Source organism: Chiloscyllium punctatum, chromosome 36 (genome assembly GCF_047496795.1).
Source record: "Chiloscyllium punctatum isolate Juve2018m chromosome 36, sChiPun1.3, whole genome shotgun sequence".
Classification (NCBI taxonomy): domain Eukaryota; kingdom Metazoa; phylum Chordata; class Chondrichthyes; order Orectolobiformes; family Hemiscylliidae; genus Chiloscyllium; species Chiloscyllium punctatum.
In genome coordinates this window covers 49,005,667-49,029,277 of record NC_092774.1, presented here as the reverse complement: position 1 = coordinate 49,029,277, position 23,611 = coordinate 49,005,667, and the positions used below count along the sequence as shown (strand labels likewise).

Sequence of the window (23,611 nt, the reverse complement as noted above, 5' to 3'; positions counted from 1 at the left end):
GCTTTTGTTCAACAAGGTTGAGAGGTGACTTCTCAGATCAGAAGGTTAGATAGGGTGGACCGAGCCCTTATCACTGGGTAGTGACAGCTAGCATGAGGGGACATAGCTTTAAATTGAGGGGTGATAGGACCGATGCCAGGTAGTTTGTTTACTTGTAGTAGGGTGCATGGAAAGTCTTGCCTACAACATACACTCCACCTTCAAGGGCATTGAAATGGTTCATCCATAAACATGGATGAGAATGGAACAGTGTAGTTTTCGATGGGCTTCAGATTGATCAGCACTTCACATTGAGCCAGAGGGAGTGGACTCTGCTGTAATCCTCTGTTTGGAGAGGAACCAATCCATGAAGGTACCAGCCCCTTCAAGCCTCTGGAGATAGTGGAATTACTGGGGATTGAGATTCGGGGATCCACAGGAATGAACAGTTAAGGATCAAGGGTGATCGGTTGGGATCCTGTTGACTAGTGGAGCAGGATGGAGGGTTTTTGCTCCATGGTTGTGCAGCACAGGGAGATGACCAGTCAGGGCAACACACTCACCCCACCTTGAGGGGAGAACGGTCAATCCAAAACTAACTGCCAAGCCATGTAAAGGCTTGTCTAGCTTGTCAGGTCCTCTTATGGAGGCATGGCCCACAAGGTGATGTACCCAGGTATTGAGGGTTACTAACACAGCCATGACTCCTACAACCACTCTTGGGGCAAAGACAGTACTTGGGAATGAGATTAACCCATTCCCCTCTGACTAATGCACCTAACACTATGGGCAATGTCGCATCAGTCACCCGAACCTGCACATCTTTGTGTCGGTTTCCTCCCACAGTCCAATGTACAAACTCCTCCAGTCACCCAAGGCTGGGATAGAACCCAGGTCCCTGGTGTTGAGGCTGCCATGCTAACCACTGAGCCACAGTGCCATCCCTCCCAGGTCACCCAAAATTCTGACTAGGAATTGGTAAAAATCTCCTCCATGCAGGAGGCCTTTTCTGTTTACCAAATTCTCACCAACCCTCCATGCATCTGATTTTTGACCCAGGCCCCCATCTATCCCCAGAGCAGCTGGGGTTAGTGTCAAGTTTCCTGTGGAAATAGGCCCTTCAGCCCTACAATATCTCACCCAAACCTGCTCCCCATTACTCTACATTTTTCCCCAACCACTACCTAACCTACACCCCGAACACTCTGGGCAATTTAGCACAGCCACTTTACCCCAACCTGTACATCATTGGACTAGAGGAAACCAGAGCACCTGGAGGAACCCCATGCAAGCTCAGTCACCTGAGGCTGGAATCAAACCTGGTCCCTGGTGCTAAGGTAACAGTGCTAACCACTGAACCTGCTTAACACTGCTTCACAGCACCAGGGACCCCAGTTGGGTACCATCCTCAGGAAATTGGGGAGTTTGCATCTTCTGTCTATGGCTTTCCCTCTCCCCAACTGTCCAAGATGTGCAGCAAAGGTGGATTAGCCAATGGAAAATGCAGGGTTACAGGGACAAGATGGGTCTGGGAATGCTCTTTGGAGGGACATAGTAGAATTTAAATGAAATGGGAATCTTCCACACCAGTGATTCTGACTCCACCCTCACCATGGGATAGATTAGCCATGCTGAGAGTTCTGTTAAGGCAGTGTTGGGTTTTATTGGTAGAAGGATGGAGTTCTGGAACAGCAATATCGTGCTGTAACTATACAAAATGCTGGTGTGGTCACACTTGGGATATTGTGTACAGTTCTGGTTGCCCCATTACAGGAAGGATGTGGAAGCATTGGAAAAGGTGCAGAGGAGATTTACCAGGATGTTGCCTGGTCTGGAGGGAAGCTTTTGAGAAGGCTGAGGGGCTTGGTCTCTTCTCACTGGAGAGAAGGCTAAGAGCGGATTCAAGAGACTGAAAAGGTCAGGATTAGATCGTGGACAGTTTCTTTTTGTAGGATGATAGCATCTTGTTTGAGGAGGCATAACCTCAAATTGAGGTGTGATAGATTTAAGACCGATATCAGAGGCAGGTTCTTTAGTGGTAAGGGTGTGGAAGGCCCTGCCTGCTAATGTAGTCAACTTGGCCACATGAGGGAGATTTGAACAGTCCTTCAATAAGCACATGGATGTTAGGATAGTGTAGGGGAGGGGCTTAGATTCTTTCACAGGTTGATGCAATAGAGGGTCAAAAGACCTGTTCTGTGCTGTATTATTCTGTTGTCCAGGAATGTATAGAACATTGTCTCGTGACGCAAATCCACCTAACTTGCTCCACCTAGGACTGGTGGGGAAACTTGCAGCACCCAGCAGAAACACATTCTCCAAACCAATACAAACATGTCATCCCCAGCCATGTAAAGCTAGCATTGAACCCAGGTCCCCAGCACGGAGGCTGCAGTACCAGCCATACAGCTCACTGTGCTGACTTTAAAAATTCTAGGGAAGTCCCGTCACAAAGTGAAGATGCCAGTGTTGGACTGGGATGGACAAGGTCGAAGTTGCATTTGAAAGGACCAGCTTTTGGAGTGCTCTTGCTTGTCAGGTGACTTCTCTGCTGGTGACAATCTCCAAGCTTGTCCAACAAGTTTTGCTTTGACTATAACCTGGAGCCAAATACCTAAAAACAAGCTGCCTGTGGGTGGGCCTGCAGGTTTTGCAGACCATACAAAGATCAGCAGAGCTGTGGATAGTGTATACAAGGCTGAGTAGGCTATAGATCAGTTGCAGATGTGGCTGGGGAACCAACAGATGGGGTTTAATCCAGCTAAATGTGGCATGCTGCAGTTCTGGAGTTTTAATAGAATCTCTTGTGTGGAAACAGGCCCTTCAGTCTCAAGACCCCACACCAGTGCATCCCACCCAAACTCATTCCCCCTACCCCATTGTTCTACACTGGCACCTAACCTGCACATCCCTGAACACAGTGGATTGGCCATGCTAAATTACCCAAATCTGTACCTCTTTGTCTGCATAGGTCTCCTCCCACTATCCAATGTGGAAACTCCAGTCTCCCTAACTCTGGAATCAAACCAGAGTCCCTGGTGCCATGAGGTAGCAGTACTAGCCACTACCCTAACAATCCAATGTTCGGGAAGTATGCAGTTAATGGCAGGACCCTGAACTACATTGATGTAGAGGGATCTTGGTTCAAGTCTGCATTCCCTGAAAGTGACCATACATGGATAGGGTGGTAGCACATGTTTGCCTTTGGGAATGGAGTACAAACCAGGATGCCATGTTGTAACTTTGTAAATCTCCAGTTAGGCCACAGGACCGAGCTCCATTCAATGTTACAGGAAGGATTGGGAGGGGATACAGAAGAGGCTTACTGGGATGCTTCCTGAGTTGGAGGAGGAGCGACAAGGAGAAGCTGAACTTAGGCTGGTTTCTCCTGAGCAATGGAGGCTGAGCAAGTCTCGGTCGAGCTTATAAAATGGACATGTATTGATGGAGCAAAGAAAATATACAGCCCAGGAATAGGCCCTTTGGCCCTCCAAGCCTGAGCTGATCCAAATCGAAGGTCTGAACCTGTCACCCAATTTCTAAGCTTCTGTATCTCTACTCCCAACCTCCTGCGTCTTTCAAGACACCTCTTAGATGAATCGACTGTGTCTGCCTCTTTCTTCCCCCCCCCCCCCCCCCCTCTGCTGGTAATGCATTCCATATGCCCACCACCCTCCAGTACTTGCTGTGTATCCCCCTTAAACTTTCCACCTCTCACCTTGAAAGTGTGACCTCTCGTTATTGAATCCTTCACCCTGGGGGGGGGGGGGGGAGGGAGAAAGCTTGTCTCTATCCACCCTGTCGAAACCCTTTATGATCTTGTAAACATCAATCCGGTCCCCTCAATGTCCTATTTTCTAGGTTTGAGAAGATTTGTAGTGCGGGTGCTTGTTGTTGTGGTTCTGTTTGCCGAGCTGGGAATTTGTTCTGGATGTTTTTGTCCCATCTGGGTGACCTCCTCAGTGCTTGGGCCCCTCCTGTGAGGGGCTTCTGTGATCTTTGCTCACTACTATAAATAAATGCCAGAGAAATCTATAGCGGCACTTCACAGGAGGCTCCCAAGCACTGAGGATGTCACCGAGACAGGACAAAACATCCTCCTTTCTAATGAAAACCATCCTCACCTACTCAACCCCTCTTCATAGCTAGCACTTCCCATCCCAGGCAACCTCCTCATAAACCATCCCTGCCCCCTCTCCAAAGGGTCCACATCCTTTTGGTAATGTGGTGCCCAGAACTGTACACCATATTCTAAATGCAGCTGAACCAATGTCTGTCTTGTACAATGTTAACATGACTTGCCAGCTCTTATACACAATACTCTGTCTGAAGGCAAGAATACTATACGCCTTGCCCACTATCCACCTGTGCAGCAACCTTCAGGGTACAATGGACCTGCCCTCCCAGATCTCTCTGATCATCCAAATCTCTGGATAGTCCGAATTTGTTGGAATATCGGGGGGGGGGGGTGGGTCAGGAGATGGGAAGGCGGGCTTTTGTGGGAGGAGGCTGGAATTTATTGCCAGGTGGTGGAGGCAGACACTAAGTGGCAGCTTTTCAGGAAGCAGATGGATATGGATCAAGAGCTGGGCAGGATGGATTGGTTTCAGGTCCAATAGTGTTCGGTGCACTGGCCAACGCACCACCTCCTGTGCTGCACAGTTCATTCCGAATGTATGCACTCTGTTTTGTCATCCTGAGCCTTGTCCGGGTGGAGTGGTGGTATTGCTTGAGCTCTGGTCAAGGGACCCAGGCTTGAATTCTAGTGTGGCAGATGGTAGAATGAGTTGAGTCACCTGTGAAATGAAGACTTGGATGACCCTGAATGTCTTGACAATTTGTCAGGATGACCCATCTCATTCACTGCAGTCCTTGCTTATTCAGGCCCACATCAACATGGCTGACTCTAAACCACTGCCCTCTGGACAATGAGAGCTGGGTACTAAATGGTGTCTGACCAGCAATGCCTTATCCTGTGAATGAATTGAGATAATGGGAGACTCGAGTCTCCCATGTATACCATGGAAACAGACCCTTCAGACTACCTCATCCAGGCCAACCCGATATCCAAATCCAATGTAATCTCACCTGCCAGCACCCAGCCCATATCCTGCCAACCCTTCCTATTCCTATACCCATCCAGATGCCTCTTAAATGTTAGACCAGCCCCTCATTCCTCTGGCAGCTCATTCAATACACACTGCCCTCTGAAAGCATTGCCCCTTCGGTCTCTTTATTATATCTTCCCCTCTCACCCTTAATCTATGCCTCTAGTTCTGCACCCCCTCACCCCAAGGGAAAGACATTGCCTATTTACCCCATCCAAGTTCAGATTTTATAAACCTCTAAGGTCATCCCTCAGCCTCCAACACTCCAGGGAAAACAGCCCCAGCCTGTTCAGCCTCTCCCTATAGCTCAGATCCTCCAACCCTGGCAACTTCCTTGTAAATCTTTTCTGAACCCTTGCAAGTTTCACAACATCCTCCTTTCTGAAAAGGAGACCAAATTAGTGGCCTGACCAAGTCCTATACAGCTGCAACATGACGTCCCAACTCCTGTACTCAATAGTCTGACCAATAAATGCAAGCAAACCAAATGCCACCTTCACTATCCTATCTATGACTCCATTTTCAAGGAGCTATGAACCTGTATTCCAAGGTCTGTTCGGTCAGCAACATTCCCCAGGACCTGACCATGAAGTGTACAAGAAATGCTCTGATTTGATTTCCCAAAATGCAGCACCTCTCTCTTGTATAAATTAATCTCCATCTGCCACTTCTCAGCCCATTGGCCCATCTGATCAAGATCCTGTTGTAATCTGAGAACCTCCTTCACTGTTCACTACACCTTTTCATTTTTGTGTAATCCTCAAACTTACTAATGATATCTGTCACATTCAAATCCATAATTATATAAATGACAAAGCAGTGAACCCAGCACTGATTGTTGTGGAACACTGCTGGTCACAGGCCTCTAGTTTGAGATGATTTCCCACATGTAGCCATGCTGACTATTCCTAATCCGTCATTGCCCTTCCAAATACAAGGAACTCTTTTTCCCTCCTGATTCCCTCCAATGTGCCCATCACTGACATCAGGCTCACTAGTCTATAGATCCTTGGCTTGTCCTTACTGCTCTCCTTAAACAGTGGCACCACATTTGCCAATCTCCAGTCTTCTGGCACCTCCCCTGTGACAATCTGTGATACAAATATCTCCCCAGGCCCAGCAATTGCTTCCCAGAGTTCTAGGATATACCTGATCAGTTGAGGATTTAGTCACCTCTGGGCCATCCAGAACCACCCAACTGTAAATGTAACTTTGTGTTGTCCTAATCTATTACCCCAGACTCTTCTTCCAACTCCTTCACAGTAAAAACGATGCACAATACTCTTCTGGTATCTCCAGTGGTTCCACTCATAGGCTGCCTTGCTGAGGGGGCCCTATTCTCCCCAAGTTACCCTCTTTTTTTTATTCTTTTATTAAACTGTTTGGATTCTCCTTGATTCTATTTATCAAAGCTCTCATGTCCCTGTTTTTGCCCTCCTGATTTCCCTCTTGATTACTCCGACTGCCTTCCTAATCTTCTGAGGATTCACTCCCTCTATCCTGTCTCTACCTGACATGCTGCTTCCTTTCTCTGACCATATTGTCAATTTCTCTAGTCATCCAGCATTCTCTCTACCTACCAATATTTCTCTTCACCTTAACAGTCTCCATATATTCCTGTCGTCATTCCTGAAGGCTTCCCATTTTCCAGCCAACTCTATTCCTGCAAACATGTGCTCCCAACCAGCTTTTGAAAATTCTTGCCTAATACCATCAATTGCCTTCCTCCAATATAGAACTTCAACTTTTAGATCTGGTCTATCCTTTTTTTCACTATTTTGAAGCAAATAGAATTATGTTCGCTGGCCCCTCAGTGCTCCCCCACTGACACCCCAGTCACCTGTCCTGCCTTATTTCCCAAGAATAGGTCGTTTTACACCTTCTCTAGGAGGAACATCCACATTGAATCAGAAATTTCTTGTATACACTTAATAAATTCCTCTCCATCTAAACCTTTAACACTGGTAGTCCCAGTCTGTTGGGCAACTTTAAAATCCTCGATCATAACCACTCTATTCTTAGATATCTGAAATCTCCTTACAAATTGGTCTCTCCAATTCCTGCTGACTAGGGTGTCTATAAATACAATCTCGAAATACTGCAATCATCCCTTTTTGTATTTCAGTTCCACCCAAATAACTTTCCTGGATGTATTTCCAGGAATATCCTCCCTCAGCACAGCTGTAATACCTTGTCAAAATCACCCTTCTCCCCCCCCCGGCTCTCTTTCTATCTTTCCTGTAGCATTTGTATCCTGGAACATTAAGCTGTTAGTCCTGCCCATCCCTGAGCCATGTTTCTGTAATTGCTATGATATCCCAATCCCATGTTCCTAACTGTGCTGAGTTCATCTGCCTTCCCTGGTAGGCCTCTGTAATTGCACTATTTCAAGGCAAGTCAGCCTGTTCTAGTTTGTTCCTGCCTTGATGGAGCTGCTCCTTTTCCCAACTGTACCAGTCTCAAACTGCTCTTTTCTCACTATTACCATGGTTTTCCCCCATTCCCAGTTGGAAGTTGATCCAGTGACCAGGTGAATCTAATTCTGACCTACCACCTTAGTATAGGATCCCAGGCAAGGTCAGGACCACAGGGACCTTAGTGCATTTGTGCACTAATCCCTTTAGTTATCAAGAGGTGAATGAAGTGGTTATACGAATTAGTTGAGGCATGGAGATTTGGATCAGGGAGGATACAGAAACCATCTAAAATGTTTAATCATAGCTGGAATCCTGGTGTTCTGGAATCCACATTAGGGCTTGTTCTCATACTTGAGGAATAGACATTGACCAGAATATTGCCTGGACTGGAAATGCAGTTGAGATTTGACTCAATGGGTGTGTTTTTTTTTCCTTGAAGCTGAGGGGACTGGTTTATAAAATGGGGCATTGAGAAGGACCTTGATGGAGGATCTATAATCATATGGTTTTAGGGTCAAGGACTGAAATGGAGATGACCACATTGTTCCAGAGTTCAATGTGGGGGCAGAGTGCCTGTAGGGGTGAGGCTGAAATCCTCCCCAGAAGTAGATACACGAATGGCAAGGTCTACAAGGCAATAGGCCAAGTGCTGGGAGATGGGGTGAGAATACTGAGGTGGATGTTTTAACCAGTCTGTTTGATGAGTGAGGACTTTCCACTGATGGAAAGAGATGGCTGCTCAGCCTGGGATCTCGATCCTGATGTCTAGTTGTTTTGTTGTGCTGAATTTGCACATAGAAAGACCAGCTCTGTAGCATCTGTCTGGCAATCATAAGGACGTGCTTTGGGAAGAGTCTGCACTTCCACTCAGGATGGTGATTGCTCAGCATGTGGACACTTCCTGAGAATCTAATACCTGAAACTGCCAGGCTTGACTTTAGATTTCAACATACTTTTTTTTTTTTCCTTGCAGCTTAAAGCTTGCTTGTTCTGAACATAGCTGCAAATTGAACTTCAGAAAACCCTTTCCTCAAGGAGGTGCCAACAGAAGACTAAAATGGCTTAATTTATTAACTGCTCTCCATAGCAAATCTACCAAACCTGTTTGAGCAGCAGCAATGCATTCTTGTGTGGTGTCCTGATGCAGCTTTTAAGATGTTGACTGGTGACATTTTTAGATAAGGTTTTGGACAGACCAACACTAGACATTGTTTTGTTGCTCCCCTCAGATGGTCCCCTATGATATTCTGGAAACCCAAGAGCACAGAAGAGCAGGAACTGGCTAAGATCGCTGAATTACAAAAGGAGACAGCAGCACACATAAAGCGAAACCGAAGGATGATGGTCTATGCAATTGCTGGGCGAGGTAAGCTGACTAGGTTAGACAGGCAGCTCAAAAGGCCTTTTGCTCCATCAAATCTGTGCGGACCTACCCATTCTAATCACACTTGACCTGTAGCCCTGAATGATTCAAAGCATGAATCAAGTCCTACCAGACTTCATGTTCAGGTCTGATAGCAACTGGACAGAAGAAAACTGTTCAAGCCCTAATACCTCAAGGTGAGGGGGTGAAGTTCTAGAAAGCAGGTTAGACTAGTGCTGACCATGTCAGCTTTACAATGGCCTGTTTCTTCAGTGCTGTTAAGATGTTCGAGATAGATCATCTAAGCACTGGTTTAAAACCAATGACTGCCGATGCTGGAAACCAGATTCTAGATTAGTGGTGCAGGGAGAGCACAGCAATTCAGGCAGCATCCGAGGAGCAGGAAAATTGACATTTTTGGGCAAAAGCCCTTCATCAGGAATACAGGCAGAGCCTGAATAGTGGAGAGATGGGTGGGAAGAAAATAGCCAAGAGTCCAATGGGTGAGTGGGGGAGGGGATGAAGGTGATAGATTGGGGGAGGTTGGAGTGGATAGGTAGAAAATGTAGGCCAAGTCATGGGGACAGTGCTGAGCTGGAAGCTTGGAACTGGGGTAAGGTGGGGAAGGGGAAATGAGGAAACTGTTGTGGTCCACATTGATGCCCTGGGGTTGAGGTGGAAGATGAGGTGTTTTTCTTCCAGGTGTCTGGGGGAGTGGTGAAGGAGGGCCAGGACCTCCATGTCCTCAGAATTGGAGGGGGAGTTGAAGTGTTGGGCCACAGGGTAGTGTGGTTGGTGCAGGTATCCGAGATGTTCCCTAAGTTACTTTGAGGAGACTGGGCACGTCCTAGCAATGTAGAGGAGACTGCATCAAGAGCAATGGATACAATAAATGATATTGGTGGATGTGCAGGTAAAACTTTGGATGTGGAAGGCTCCTTTTGAGGCCTTGGATGAAGGTGAGGGAGGTGTGGGTTTTGCAGTTCCTGCAGGGGAAGGAGCCAGGATGAGGGTGGGTTGGGGGCATGGACCTGACCAGGTAGTCAGAGGGAATAGCCTTTGCAGAAGGTGGAAAGGGGTGGGGAGGGAAATATATCCCTGGTGGTGGGGTCTGTTTGGAGGTAGCAGAAATATCAGCAGACTTGGTTTGTGAAGGTTGGTGGGGTGGAAGGGGAGCACCAGGGGGTTCTGTACTTATGATTGGAGGGGTGGGGTCTGGGGAACAAGTGAGGGATGTGCACAAGATGTGTTGGAGGCCATCTTTAACCATGCAGGAAGAGAAATTGCAGTGTCTAAAGGAGGAGGCCATCTGGTGTGTTCTGTGGTGAACTGCTCCTCTTGGGAGCAGATACAGCAGAGGAATTGGGAATACAGGATGGCATTTTTGCAGGAGGTAGGGTGGGAAGAGGTGTAATCCAGGTAGCTGTGGGAGTCAGTGGCTTTGATTTTAATAAATGTCAGTGTCAAGTTGGTCATTAATGGCTATGGAAAGGTCCGAGAAGGGGAGGGAGGTGTCAGATGGTCTAGGTAAATTGAAGGTCAGGATGGAACGGTCAAAGTTGAATTGCTCAACCTTAAGGGAGCATGAGGTGGCACCAATGTAGCAGAGGAAGAGGTGGGGAGTGGTGCTGGTGTAATTACAGAAGATGGACCTCTACATAGCCAACAAAAGACTGGCATAGCCAGGGGCCCATACATGTGCCCATGGCTACCCCTTTGGATGAAGTGGGAGGACCAGTTCAACCAAAGGAGTCAGTGGAAGGGTACTGTTAGGGATGTCTGGAGAGGAAGAAACAGGGCTTGGAGGCCCTGGTCATGGCAGATGGAGGTGTAGAGGATTGGATATCCATGGTGAAGATGAGGTGTTGTGGGCTGGGGAAATGGAAGTCTTGGAGGGTGTGGGTGGTGTCTCAAATGTATATGGGGAGTTCCTAGACGAGGGGAATAGGGCAGTGTCGAGGTAGGTAGAGATGAGTTCAGTGGGGCAGGAGCATGCTGAGAATAGGGTGGTCAGGTTTGTGGATCTTGGAGGTAGAAGCAGGCAGTGTGGTGTTCCTGGACTGGGGTTGGAAGCTGTGGGTGGGAGATCTCCTCAGGTAGTGATGTTCTGCATTGTCTGGGAGATGGCTTGGTGATTCGGGGGGGGGGGGGGGGGGGTGGTCATGGTCAAGGGGGTGGTAGGAAGAGGTGTCCTAGAATTGGTGTTTGGCTTCAGTGGTGTAGAGGTCAGTGTACCAGACTACCACTACACTGCCTTTATCTGCTGGCTTGGTGAGGTCAGGATGGGAGGGCTGCATGTGGAGGGTGAGGTGGGGGGGTCAGTAGACAGGTTGAGGTGGTTAATGTCCTGGCAGCAGCTGGAAATGAAGAGGTAGAGGGCAGGTAATAGGCCAGCATGGGTTGTCCAGGTGGATGGAGTGTGTTGGAGAAGGGGTCCTCAGAAGGTGGACAGGAGTCCTGATTTGTAAAAGTAAGCTTGGAGGTGGCAGAAGTGTTTGACAAGAAAATGATAAAACTAGATTTGAATCTACAGCAGGTCATTACAGCTTTGACTATCAACTCTCGCTAGTTGAGAAAATAACATCAGGTTGTTAGTCATCCTCTCCTTTAGCCAAACAAGACTTTTATTCTGAATTGACACCACTGTAATGAGTGTCAAAACAGCGGGGCCAATTGGTGCCAAAAAGTGTCTGACCCTCCCAAGTGCTCTGGTTTCTTCCCACAGGTCAGGGTGAATTGGCTGTGCTAAGTTGCCCATGGGGTTCAGGGAAGTGCAGGTTAGGTGCATTTAGGGCGGAATGGGTCTGCAGGGGATACTCTTGGAAAAGTTTGGTATGGACGTGCTCTGCCCAAGTGCCTGTTTCCCCTCTGATTCTAGTTCAGACTTATTGACTATCCTCCCTCCTTTTTAAGAAGGTGACCTTTTACCTTTGAACCAGTGCGGTCTGAGGTGTCTGTGCACTCGTACTCTTCAGGAGGGAGCTCCTAAGCTTTCCACCCAGTGACCTGGAAGGAATGTGTTTCCATGTCAGGCTGGGTTGGGACACTTGCTGGTGTCACCATGTATCTGCTGACCTACCCTCTTGTGGATGGAAGTAGTCAGCATTTGGAAGCTGTCCAAGGAGCATTGGTGACCTACTGTAGTGACCATGTAAATAGTGTACAATTACTGACACTACTTCGATCACCAAGGTCAACCAATCAGCTAGCTTTGGCCTGGCATTGAGCTTCACTTCACCTCAAGGCCCATGGGGAGTATCTCCTCACACTCTTGACATTCACCTTCAGGAGATGGTGGACAGCCTCTGGAATCTGGTTACTTGCTGTGCAGCCCTATTACAGCTCGACCAATGCCATTTCTGGCCAATGTTTGGGATTCTGATTGGAATGCCCTGGATGATCAGTAGATTGGCACTGATCTATCAATGCTGGAAGTGGTCAAGTTGACTTTGTTTTGGCTTCTCTTTCCACAGGCTGCCAACACAGTCAGAGGAACCCCTCATCCAGGAGACTGACCACCAACCAGCCAAATGGAAGAACCCTTTCCAGAGAGCCCAGGTTAGACCCAGTTTATAGAGAGTTCAACTTTGCCCAGGAGCTCCGCAAATACCCACCTTCAGTAAGTGATGCAGCATTTCTTTGGCTCTTGATTTAATGCACTACAGTCAAGATGAGGGACAATCTCTCTCCCTCTTTACAATTGATTTTGGATTAATCTCTAGCAGGCTACATAACCAAGTCCTTTGTCATGTCACTTTTCATATAATGACCAGTCCAGTCATGAAGACTACAGTGACCCTCTAAGCTCCCCTCTTTCCCCTCCCCACCTCCTTGCATTTCCCATCCACCTAGCCTGCACAGTCAGATGTACAGCACAGAAGCAGACCCTTCAGTCCAACCCATCCACGCCAACCAGATATCCCAACCCAATCTAGTCCCACCTGCCAGCACCTGGCCCATATCCCTCCAAACCCTTCCTATTCCTATATCCTTCCAAATGCCTTTTTAGATGTAATTGTACCAGCCTCCACCACTTCCTCTGGCAGCTCATTCCATAACCATACTACTGTTTGGAAAAAGGTTGCTATTTGGGTCTTATCCTCCCCTCTCACCCTAAACCTATGCCCTCTAGTTCTGGACTCCCTTTCCCCAGGGAAAAGACTATGCCTATTTATCCTATCCATGCCCCTCATGATTTTGTAAATGCTATAAAGGTCACCCCTCAGCCTCTGCTCCCAGGGAAACAGTCCCTGCTTGTTCAATCTCTCCCTATATAGTCCAAACCCTCCAACCCTAGCAACATCCTTGTAAATGGGGGAAGCCCACACAAACAATGGACTGGTGTTTCTTGATTTGCCCCTCAAGAAACCAGTGCTGGCTTGACCAGTATTAGTAGCACAGTAGCTCAGTGGTTGGCATGTAGCCCCACCACACCAGGGACCCAGGTTCAATTCCAGCTTCAGGTGACTGTTTGGAGTTTACACAGACATTCTCCTCGTGTCTGCGTGGGTTTCCTCCGAGTGCTCCAGTTTCCTCTCAGTCCAAAGATGTGTAGATTAGGGTGGATTGGCTGTGTTAAATTGCCCCATAGTGTTAGGTGCATTAGTTGGAGGGAAATGGGTCTGGGTGGACATTGGGCCAAAGGGCCTGTTTAAACCCTGTGAAGGGAATCCTTTCTTAAAAGAAACCAGATCACTCTGAGCAATCTCCACACAATCACCCAAAGGTGGAATTGAACCCAAATCCCTGGGTAACAGATATTCAAAGAATACCTAGCTGGATAGTCACACACTGCAAAAGCCTACAGTGAAGAAAGCACTGCCCCATTAAAACTGGGTCTTCACAGAAGCAAGGGTCAATACTATCTGGGTTTTCTGTGATATTAGTGTGTATATAGTGATTAAGATGATAAATATTTAAGTTGTATGGGTACAAGTGAGGCCACACTTTCAGCACATTCCTGGACAATGGGCAGAAGATTTTAGAATGGATATAATTTTTACCTGATGGTTATGGCCATTAAGGTATCCTACCTCCAAGCCACCAAGTTACTTACTCTGCATTACATATCCATCTCCTGATGGATGTTTCTCTCTGACCTTGGCTGAGTTTCCTACAACAGAAACAACCCGAACTTTCCTTCCACAGGTAGGGTGTTGAGTAAGTTAGGTCATCTTACTCTTGTGTAAGACTTTGGTTCAGCTGTGTTTGGAACACTGCACAGTTCTGGTCCGTACATCCCACAAAAGGATGTGGATGCTTTGGAGAGGGTGCAGAGGAGGTTCACCAGGATGTCGCCTGGTGTGGAAGGTGCGAGCTACAAGGAGAGGTTGTAGATAGGGATTTCTTTTCCTCATTAGAAAGATGGGAGGGGGAAGAACCTAATTAAGGTCGACCAAAATCAAGGTATAAACAGGGTGGAGAGCAAGCAGCTTTTGCACAGTGGGGGACTTGATTACTAGGAGCTGTGAGGGGAAGTTAGAGATAGGCAAGGCCTTTATGTAGAGGGTGGTGGTGGCCTGGAATGAATTTCCATTAGATGTGGGCACTACAGTGTCATTTCTAGATGTATCTAGACAGCTACATGAATGGGCAGGGAGCAAAGGGATACAGACCCTTAGAAAATAGGGCCGGTTTGGATAGAGGACCTGGCTCGATAGGCTTGAGGGCTGAAGGGCCTGTTCCTAGGCTGTAATTTATGCAGCCTATCTGCAGGGGGGACTTTAATTTTGAAAACATTCCTGGATTAAATTGTAGATGCTGGAAATCCAATTGGAGGGGATCAGGATCCAGGCCTGATTGGAGTTGAGAAATCTTTTGTTGGAAAAGTGCAGCAGGTCAGACAGCATCCAAGGAGCAGGAGAATCAATGTTTTGGGCAGAAGCCCTTCATCAGGAATGAGGGTGTGCCAAGCAGGCAAAGATAAAAAGGAGGGAGGGACTTGAAGGGGTCTTGGGAATGTGATAGGTTAAGGTGAGGGTGATACTCCAGGGTGGGGTGGAGAGAGGTTGAAGATTGCAGGTCAAGAAGGCAGTGCTGTGTCTGAGGGTGGGGGGCGGGGGGGGAGGAGAGGGGAAATGAAGCTGGAGAAATCTGCATTCATTGTATGGTTGGAGGGATACTAGCCAGAAGTGGCACTCTTCCTCCAGGTGTCATGTTACCATCTGGTGATGGAGGAGGCCAAGGACTTGCGTGTTATTGGGGGGAGGGAGAGTTAGCACTCAGCCATGGGGCAGTTGGATTGGTTGGTGCAGGTGTCCTCAAACATTCTGCAATAGGTGGCCCCTCTTCCCCAATGTAGAGGCTGCAGTGGATGCAGTAAATGGGGTGTGGAGGTGCAGGTAAACTTGGATATGGAAGGATCCTTTGGGGGGTGTGGGTGCATGTTTTGCATTTCTTGCAGTTGCAGGGGTTAGAGGGTTCAGAATCTCCTCAAGGGGCGAGGGGACCAGCAGGAGATAGTTGTACATATTGGAACCAACATCCAATGAGATCAGGGAGAAAATTATAGAAAGTTAGGCAGGAATCCAAAGTGTGCCACTGGGAGTAATCCAGTTATCCCTAAGCTTCAGGAAGTAGGGATAGAAGGTTGAGTGGGTGGCTGAGCTGGTGCAGGGGTGAGATTCCAATGTTTGGATCACTGGAATCTCCGGGGTAGAAGTGAATGGTGCAAATAGGATGGTTTGCACTTGAATTGAAAGTGAACGAAGATACTAGTGGGGAGGTTAGCTCTAACTGCTCAGGTTGACTTTGACCTGTAAAAGGGCAGGGTGGGGACCCAGGGAGAGGGAGGTAAGGTCGGTTTGAGACTGGTACAGGAAAGGAGTGAGGGCAGGCAGGGACAAGGTCAAACAAGAGCTCTGATAGATTTAAACAGTATTCTCTTCAATGTAAGAGGCCTACCAGGGAAGGCAGCTGAACTCCAGTCATGGTTAGGAACGTGGGACTGAGATTTCCCGAGCAATTAGATGTGCCTTGGGGAAGGACAGGACCAGCAGCTTCATGTTTCAATTTCCTTCCTATCGGAAGGATGAGGGGAGAAGGCACTTGTGATTAGGGATAACATTACAGCTGCACTTTGGGAGGATATTCGCAGGAATACTTTCAATCAAGTTGGTTGTGTGGAACTGAAATAAGGGATCACTTTATTGGGATTGTTATAGACCCCTTATAGTCAGTGGGGCAATACAAACAAATTTGTAACAAGAATTCTTATCTGTAAGAATATTGTGGCTATGGAGTAGGGGATTTAACCTTCCAAACATGCTCTAGGACAGCCAGTGTTAAGGGATTGGATGGAGAGGGATTGAAGTGTGTACAAATGCTGTTCCAGTATATGGATCTACTTAGTAGAGAACAAGCCAATCTTGACTTCCTTGGGAGCAGGGCAGTATAAATACTTGGTCAGTAACATCAGTCAAAGACCAATGCTATCTTCCATCCAACTTTCTTTTCTGGGATGGGGACATCACCAGCAAGGTAGTGTTTGACTGTAAGACAGGAGTGGAATAATGCCATTCAGCCCAGCAAGTCCATTCCAACACTTAATTATAGCTGGGCATTTCAACTCCACTCTTCCCCATAGATTAATTCTTGAAGAATTCAGGGCTATCTCTGCCATGAAGACATGTCCCAGCCTCCCCTGCACTCTATGGCAATGCATTCCACAGGTCTACCACTCCCTGGCTGACAGAATGTCTCCATTCTGTTCTAAAATGACCCCCCCTCTAATTCCAAAGCTCTGCCCATTGATCCTAGCCGAATGGAAACAACTTCCCGGCTTTCTAAGCCAGTGTCTATCGCTTTCAGCTGTAATGTGGGATGAGCTATTCGAGATATCACTGCAGTTATCCATGAAAAAGCACCATGCTGTTGGGAAGTTCCAGGAATTTGTTACTTCAGTGCCACTGAGTCAGCGTTAAGTCAGGATGGTGAGGAGCTTTCTCTTATTAGGAAGATCCTATCAAACTTTGAGTGAGTTAGTAAATTCCTCATCAAACTTGAGGCCATCTCCATCTCCCAGGCGTTAATATTTGGTCACCTTTGCCTGTCTCTTGACATTGTTTGCCTTGGGTGTCAGTCACCTGCTGAGGTTATAACTCTACATGTAGCTATCAAATGGGTAAGTCTTCCAGGCAGAAGACTGCACAATCACTTACTCAGTAAAGTGCAACTGCTGCTACTTTTTTCTAATGTTGAGTGCCTTCCCTCTTGTCTCCCTGCTGCAGACTTACTTTTTCCAGGGTTGCACTGTGCCAAAGCCATTCAAACTATCTGGGCAATGGATCCAAAGGAATGACATGGGGACACCATTCGTGCCAATGGCTGAATTCATTAACCGATTTGAATATCGAACTAGAGGCAGCGCCCAGGACAAGCACAGGTTCCAGGTACAACATCCCTTGTGTCTCTTCACTTCTATCCACTTCTCAATTAACTAAACGGATTGCCCCTTTTGGGTGGCCTGGTAGCTCAGTGGGTAGCACTGCTTCAGCACCAGGGACCTGGTTTCAATTCCAGCCTCTGGAATTTGCACCTTGTCTGTCTGTGGGTTTCCTGCCACAGTCCAAAGATGTGCATCGGGCAATTTAGTATGGCCATGGTGTTAGGTGCATTAGTCAGAGGGAAATGGTCGAGGTGGGTTACCCTTCAGACCGTCAGTGTGGACTAGTTGGGCCAAAGGGCTGTTTCCACACTAGGCTTTCTAATGTAAGCAAACCCGACCCCCCTCTGGGGATGTTTAGAATGAGGAAAGCTAGTTTAGTGACCTGTCACATGTTACCAACATGATCCATGCACTGGTCAGACTGTATCTCTTGCAAACTATAGCAAAATGTGGCTGGCTCACTCTACAGATCTCGAATGTAGATTAGTCAAAGTGCACAGTTGGACACGAGGTTTAATTGGAGCTGGAAAAGCACTGCAGGTCAGGCAGCATCTGAGGAGCAGGAGAGTCGACATTTTGAGCAATAAGGCCTTTGGGAATCTCCACGTTGATTCTCCTGCTTGGATGCTGCCTGACCTGCTGAGCTTTCCCAGTATGAGTGTTGCCTCTGCTCTCCATCTGTAGTCCCTGTTTCTCTGACACCATTCAAGATTCCTTCCGGTTTAAAGTGGGTTTTGATTTGCAGTGAAGTCAGTCTCTGAGCTATAGTTAAACCTCGACCATGTTAACCCCAAGCTAGAAACCGACCACATGGATGGCAGGCAGAAGGAACGTGCCTTGTTCATCACTAGTGTGTAAGTCTATCCATGTCTGTATTCCACCTTGACTCCAATGTATCTTGAACAACTAATGTTCAATTACATGTCATGTGTATCATTTTAAAAACACTTTGTTCTGCCTGCACTCACAGGACAAAATCTTGACACCTCTGCTGTTTGGTGGGTTTTGAACCCATTTCCCCAAAACACTAGCCTGTCCTGGAATTGTCAATCCTGTAGCATGACCAAACAGTCACCATCTTCCCCCACGAGCACGTCAAGGTATTGTGGCCCTCAGACCTGTAAGACTTATGGGCAAGGGTTCACAATAAGTGATGTCATGCCTAAGGCCAATAAATAGGATCATTGTATCTGTCCTTGTGTGGACAACATCACTCTTCAGATTCATTTAATGCCCAACCACCATTGTCAGAGACAATCGATCGGAGTCCCACTTCGATTCAGACCAAGTAAGACTGGAAGATTTAAAGGACAGTGGGCCAAATGGATGTTTACGATACTTGGTTAAAGCTAGTCAGATGTACAGCACAGAAACAGACCCTTTGGTCCAAGCTGACCAGATATCCCAACCCAGTCTAGTCCCACCTACCACCACCTGGCCTACATTCCTCCAAACCCTTCCTATTCATATGCCTCTTAAATTGTACCAGCCTCCACCACCTCTGGTAGCTCATTCCATACATGTTCCACAGGGGGTGGTACAAGTTGCCCCTTACGTCTCTCCTCTTTCCCCTCCCCCCAAACCATGCCCTCTGGTTCTGGACTCTCTCCCCCCAGGGAAGAGACTTTGCCTATTTACCCTTTTCACACCTCTCAGACCTTATAAACCCCTAAGGTCTCCCCTCAGTCTCTGATGCTCCAGGGAAAACAGCCCCAGCCTGTTCAGCCTCTCCCTATAGCTCATACCTTCAACCCTGGCAACACCCTTGTAAAGCTTTTCTGAACCCTTTCAAGTTTCACAAGCTTCTCCATAGCTATGGAGGAGAGGATTAGGCCAAATGAGAGGATATTTAATTGGGAGAGGAAACGATGATGTGATTAGTTATGAATTAGGAAGCATGGATTGGGAGCAATTGTTCCATGGTAAAGGCACTATAGACATGTGGAGACCGTTTAAGGAACAGATGTTGTGAATGATGAATAAATATGTCCCTCTGAGACAGGCAAGAAGGGATAAGATAAAGGAACCTTGGATGACGAGAGCAGTGGAGCTTCTCGTCAAAAGGAAGAAGGCAGCTTACGTAAGGTGGAGGAAGATGGGGTCAAGCTCAGCTCTACAGGATTACAGGCAGGTGGGGAAGGAGCTCAAAAATGGTCTGAGGAGAGCCAGGACGTGGTGGGGGGGGGGCAGGCACACAAAGGCTTGGCAAAACAGATTAGGGAGAACAGAGGCATTTTCCACTTCAGGAATAAGAATGGTCAGTAGGGCCAATCGGGGATAGCGCAGGGAATTGGTGTGGAGTCTGAGGAGGCAGGGGAAGGTTTTTTTGCTTCTTTCTTTATGAAAGCAATGAACTTTGTAGTGAATGAAACCTTTGAAGAGCAGGTGTGCATGTTGGAATGGATAGAGGTAGAGGAAGCTGATATGCTGAGAATTTAGTCAAACATTAAGATTGACAAGTCGCCAGGCCCGGACCAGATTTGACCTCGGCTGCTTTGGGAAATGAGAAATGCAGTTTCTTTGCCACTTGTGAAAATCCTTGCATCCTCCCTCTCCTCTGGCATCGTACCTGAGGACTGGAGAGAGGCAAATGTAATTCCCCTCCAAGAAAGGAAATGGGGAGATCCCTGGCAATTACAGGCTAGTAAATCTCACATCTGTCATCAAGGTGTTAGACAGGATTCTGAGGGATAGGATTTAGGACCATCTGGAAGAGCATGGCTTGATTAAATGCCATCAACACTGCTTTGTGAGGGGCAGGTCATGCTTCACAAACCTTAGTTCTTTTGAGGATGTGACTAGAAAAGTGGAGGGTCGAGCAGTGGATGTGGTGTATATGGACTTCAGCAAGGCCTTTGACAAGGTTCCCCATGGTAGGCTCATTCAGAAGGTCAGGAGGAATGGGATTCAGGGGAACTTAGCTGTCTGGATAGAGAATTGGCTGGCCAACAGAAGACTGAGTGCTAGAAGGAAAGTATTCTACCTGGAAGTCAGTGGTGAGTGGTGTTCCACAGGGCTTCGTTCCTGGGCCTCTACTGTTTGTAATTATTTATGACTTGGATGAGGGGATTGAAGGATGGGTCAGCAAGTTTGGAGATGACACAAAGGTTGGAGGTGTCGTTGACAGTATAGAGGGCTATTGTAGGCTGCAGTGGGACATTGACAGGATGCAGAGATGGGCTGAGAGGTGGCAGATGGAGTTCAACCTGGATAAATGTGAGGTGATGCATTTTGGAAGGTCAAATTTGAAAGGAGAGTACAGGATTAAGGATAGGATTCTTGGCAGTGTGGAGGAACCTGCATGGGATGCAGGTATATGGATCCCTCAAGATGGCCACCCAAGTGGATAGGGGTGTTAAGAAAGCATATGGTGTTTTGGCTTTCATTAACAGGGGGATTGAGTTTGAGCTGTGAGATCTTGTTGCAGCTCTAATACTTTGGTTAGACCGCACTTGGAATACTGTGTCCAGTTCTGGTCGCCCTATTATAGGAAAGATGTGGATGCTTTGGAGAGGGTTCAGAGGAGGTTTACCAGGGTGCTGCCTGGAATGGAGGGCTTATCTTAGGAGGTTGAGCTCAGACTTGTTTTCATTCGACAATTAGGTCCCCTCTTTTCAAGTATACAAGATAATGCAACACATATAGTTGATAGCCAGAGACTATTTCCCAGGGCAGAAATGACTAACACGAGGGGTCATAGTTTTAAGCTGTTTGGAGGAAAGTATAGAGGGGATGTCAGAGGTGGGTTCTTTACACAGTTGTGTGAGCATGGAATGCTTTGCCAGCAGCAGTTGTGGAAGTGAGGTCACTGGGGACATTCCAGAGACTACTGGACATGCTTATGCTCACAGAAATGAGGGTGCATACATGAGGATCAATGGTCAGCACAACATCGTGGGCTGAAGGGCCTGTTCTGTGCTGTACTGTTCTAGTTCTGTTTCATGACAAAGCTGTTTGATTCCAGATCAGAAATGTAAATGTTGATGTCAGTTAGAAGGATTTGATCCCACGTCCTTCAAATAAGCCAAGCTTTTTATTGTCATGTCATTATCACTGTAGCATTATATCACCCCATGGTCGGCAATGGGACCACCCCCATGATCCTCTATTCCCTTGGCTTTTAGTAAAAGCCGAGCTTTGCTTTGAACATGTAATGACCCAGTCTCAACAGTTCGGTGGTAAAGACTCTGACTGAACCCTGGGTGAGGATGTTCTCTGTCTGAAATGGGTGACCCCTTTTATTCTGAGATAATGTGCTCCGTACTAGACTCAATGGGGAAATGGTCTTCCCAGATTGACCATGTCAAGTCTCCAACAATTTTGCCTGTTCAAAGGTTCCATCATTCTATACAGAGGAGGTTCACTGGGATGTTGCCTGGTTATGGAGGGCACTCTATGAAGAGGCTGTGTAGATTCTGATTATTTTCATCAGGAAAGTCAGAGGTTGAGGGGGGGCACCTGAATTGAAACCTACAAAATGAGTTAGACAGGGTGGATAATAAGCTTCCCCCTGCCCACCTCCAAACCCAGTGTGGGGGAGTTGATTACTAGAGGTCACCTCCTAAAGGGGAGGGGAAAACTTTCCATGCAGAAGGTGGTGGGTGCATTGAACACTGCCAGTAGAGGCAGGTGCAATGACATGAGATGTATCTAGACAGGTAAATGAATGGGCAGGGAGCAGAGGGATCCAGACCCTTAAATAGGTCAGAGTAAGTGAGGACTGTAGATGTTGGCGATCAGCAGGTCAGGCAGCAGCCAAGGAGCAGGAGAATTGACATTTCAGGCATGAGCCCAAAGAAGGGTTTATGCCCAAAATGTTGATTCTCCTCCGTGGATGCTGCCTGACCTGCTGCACTTTTCCAGCAACACATTCTTCACCTTAAAATAGGTGACTGGTTTAGATAGTGGGCCAGAGGGCCTCTTGCTGAGCTGTAATTTTCTTCTTTGTCCAAACTCCTCCCCCTCAAGGGAATCACTCCCCCAGGATCAGCTAAATGAAGTTTGGCAGGACAGCCTCCAGGCTGGACATCTTTGTTTTTAAGGAGCTCCAATGTTCTCTGTATTCTATCCGATGTGTTACACAAGCAAACATTTACTAACCTCTCCTTTGTTTTTTTTTTTCTCTCTCTGGCACTCGCAGGAGCAAAATCGCTTCCGAAATGACAAGATTGGGAAACGTTGGACAGTCCAAAGATGTTTTTAGCCAGTTGTGATCAGTGACAGATTCTCTTTCTTGCATTGCCTGACTCGTGTGGGGACCATCCCCTAACTTGTCACAGTAAGCTTCCTCCTGACTTTTTGCTTGAGCTCAAAGTCAAATGGCTTGACAGTGATTCTTTCTCCTCTTCCATTTCCCCCTCTCGCAAGTTGTTGTCAATTTCCTACAAATGTAAATGTTTGAATTATTTTTATCAATAAAAGTTTGACACTAGCTCTGTCCTTTTGTTGCTTTTTGACCAGAAACTTGGCCACGTGGAACAGTCTCCATTTTACACACCAGCTCTTGGTTGGCTGCAGTTACCAGCATTTATTAGCCATGGGCTCCCCTTTCCACACTGACCTCCACCCTCACCCCAGTTGCTTTGTGCCAGTGAACACTAGTTGCCACAGACTCTGCCGACTCCATCACCCAGGGGATATGGGCATATCTAACCTGCTCTGCCATCTAAATGTGGTTGGTCCACCTCTGCACCTTGGTTTTTTTACTGTGCCCTTTAGCCAGTAAACACACTGAAGGTAGAACATTCCAATGCAGTACCAGGGCCTTCAGCCCTCTGGTCACTGACATGTGAAACTAATCTGAAGCCTATCTAACATACATCGTCCATCCAATGACTTAGTGTAATTACCCTTTAAAAGGAATAGACTCTCCAACTGTTGCAGGTGGTGAATTCCACACCCTACCACTGAGTAAAGAAACTACCTCCTGACATCTGTCCTATATCTATCACCCCTCCATTTAAATCTGTCCCCTTGTACTCACCATCTGAGGAAAAAGCTCTCATTGTCCACCCTATCTAACACCAATTATCTTGTTTCAATGAAGTCCCCTTTCAACCTTCTCTCCAACTGAGTCCCTCAGCCTTTCGTAAGGCCTTCCCTCCACACCAAGCAACATCCGAGTAAATTTACTCTACCTTTCCAAGCTTCAATGTCCTTCCTGTGTGTGAATATTCAACACTTTAACTGCTCTGTCAGCATTTTACAGACTCCCCATACAAGATGTGGAAATTCTCCTCCCACTCTCAAATGGCTGACCCTGCATTCAGATTGCCCAGACTATGGATTTCTCCACTCTCTCAGAATAAACACAGGAATGATGTTCCGTCTAATGCTGATAGCGAATACCTCCGACTTC

General features: G+C 47.2%; 1 protein-coding gene across 1 annotated transcript in view; it reads left to right on the top strand.

Annotated features, from left to right (window-relative positions):
* LOC140460484 (targeting protein for Xklp2-like) overlaps nucleotides 1-22,603 on the top strand; it is an 81,195-nt gene extending 58,592 nt beyond the window's left edge. Inside the window, exons 5-8 of the mRNA XM_072555033.1 lie at nucleotides 8,734-8,870; nucleotides 12,341-12,486; nucleotides 17,096-17,257; nucleotides 22,394-22,603. Of these exons, the coding sequence (XP_072411134.1) occupies nucleotides 8,734-8,870; nucleotides 12,341-12,486; nucleotides 17,096-17,257; nucleotides 22,394-22,456 (508 nt within the window). The 3' untranslated portion in view covers nucleotides 22,457-22,603. The remainder of the gene's footprint in view (nucleotides 1-8,733; nucleotides 8,871-12,340; nucleotides 12,487-17,095; nucleotides 17,258-22,393) is intronic.
* The last annotated feature ends 1,008 nt before the right edge of the window (nucleotides 22,604-23,611 follow it).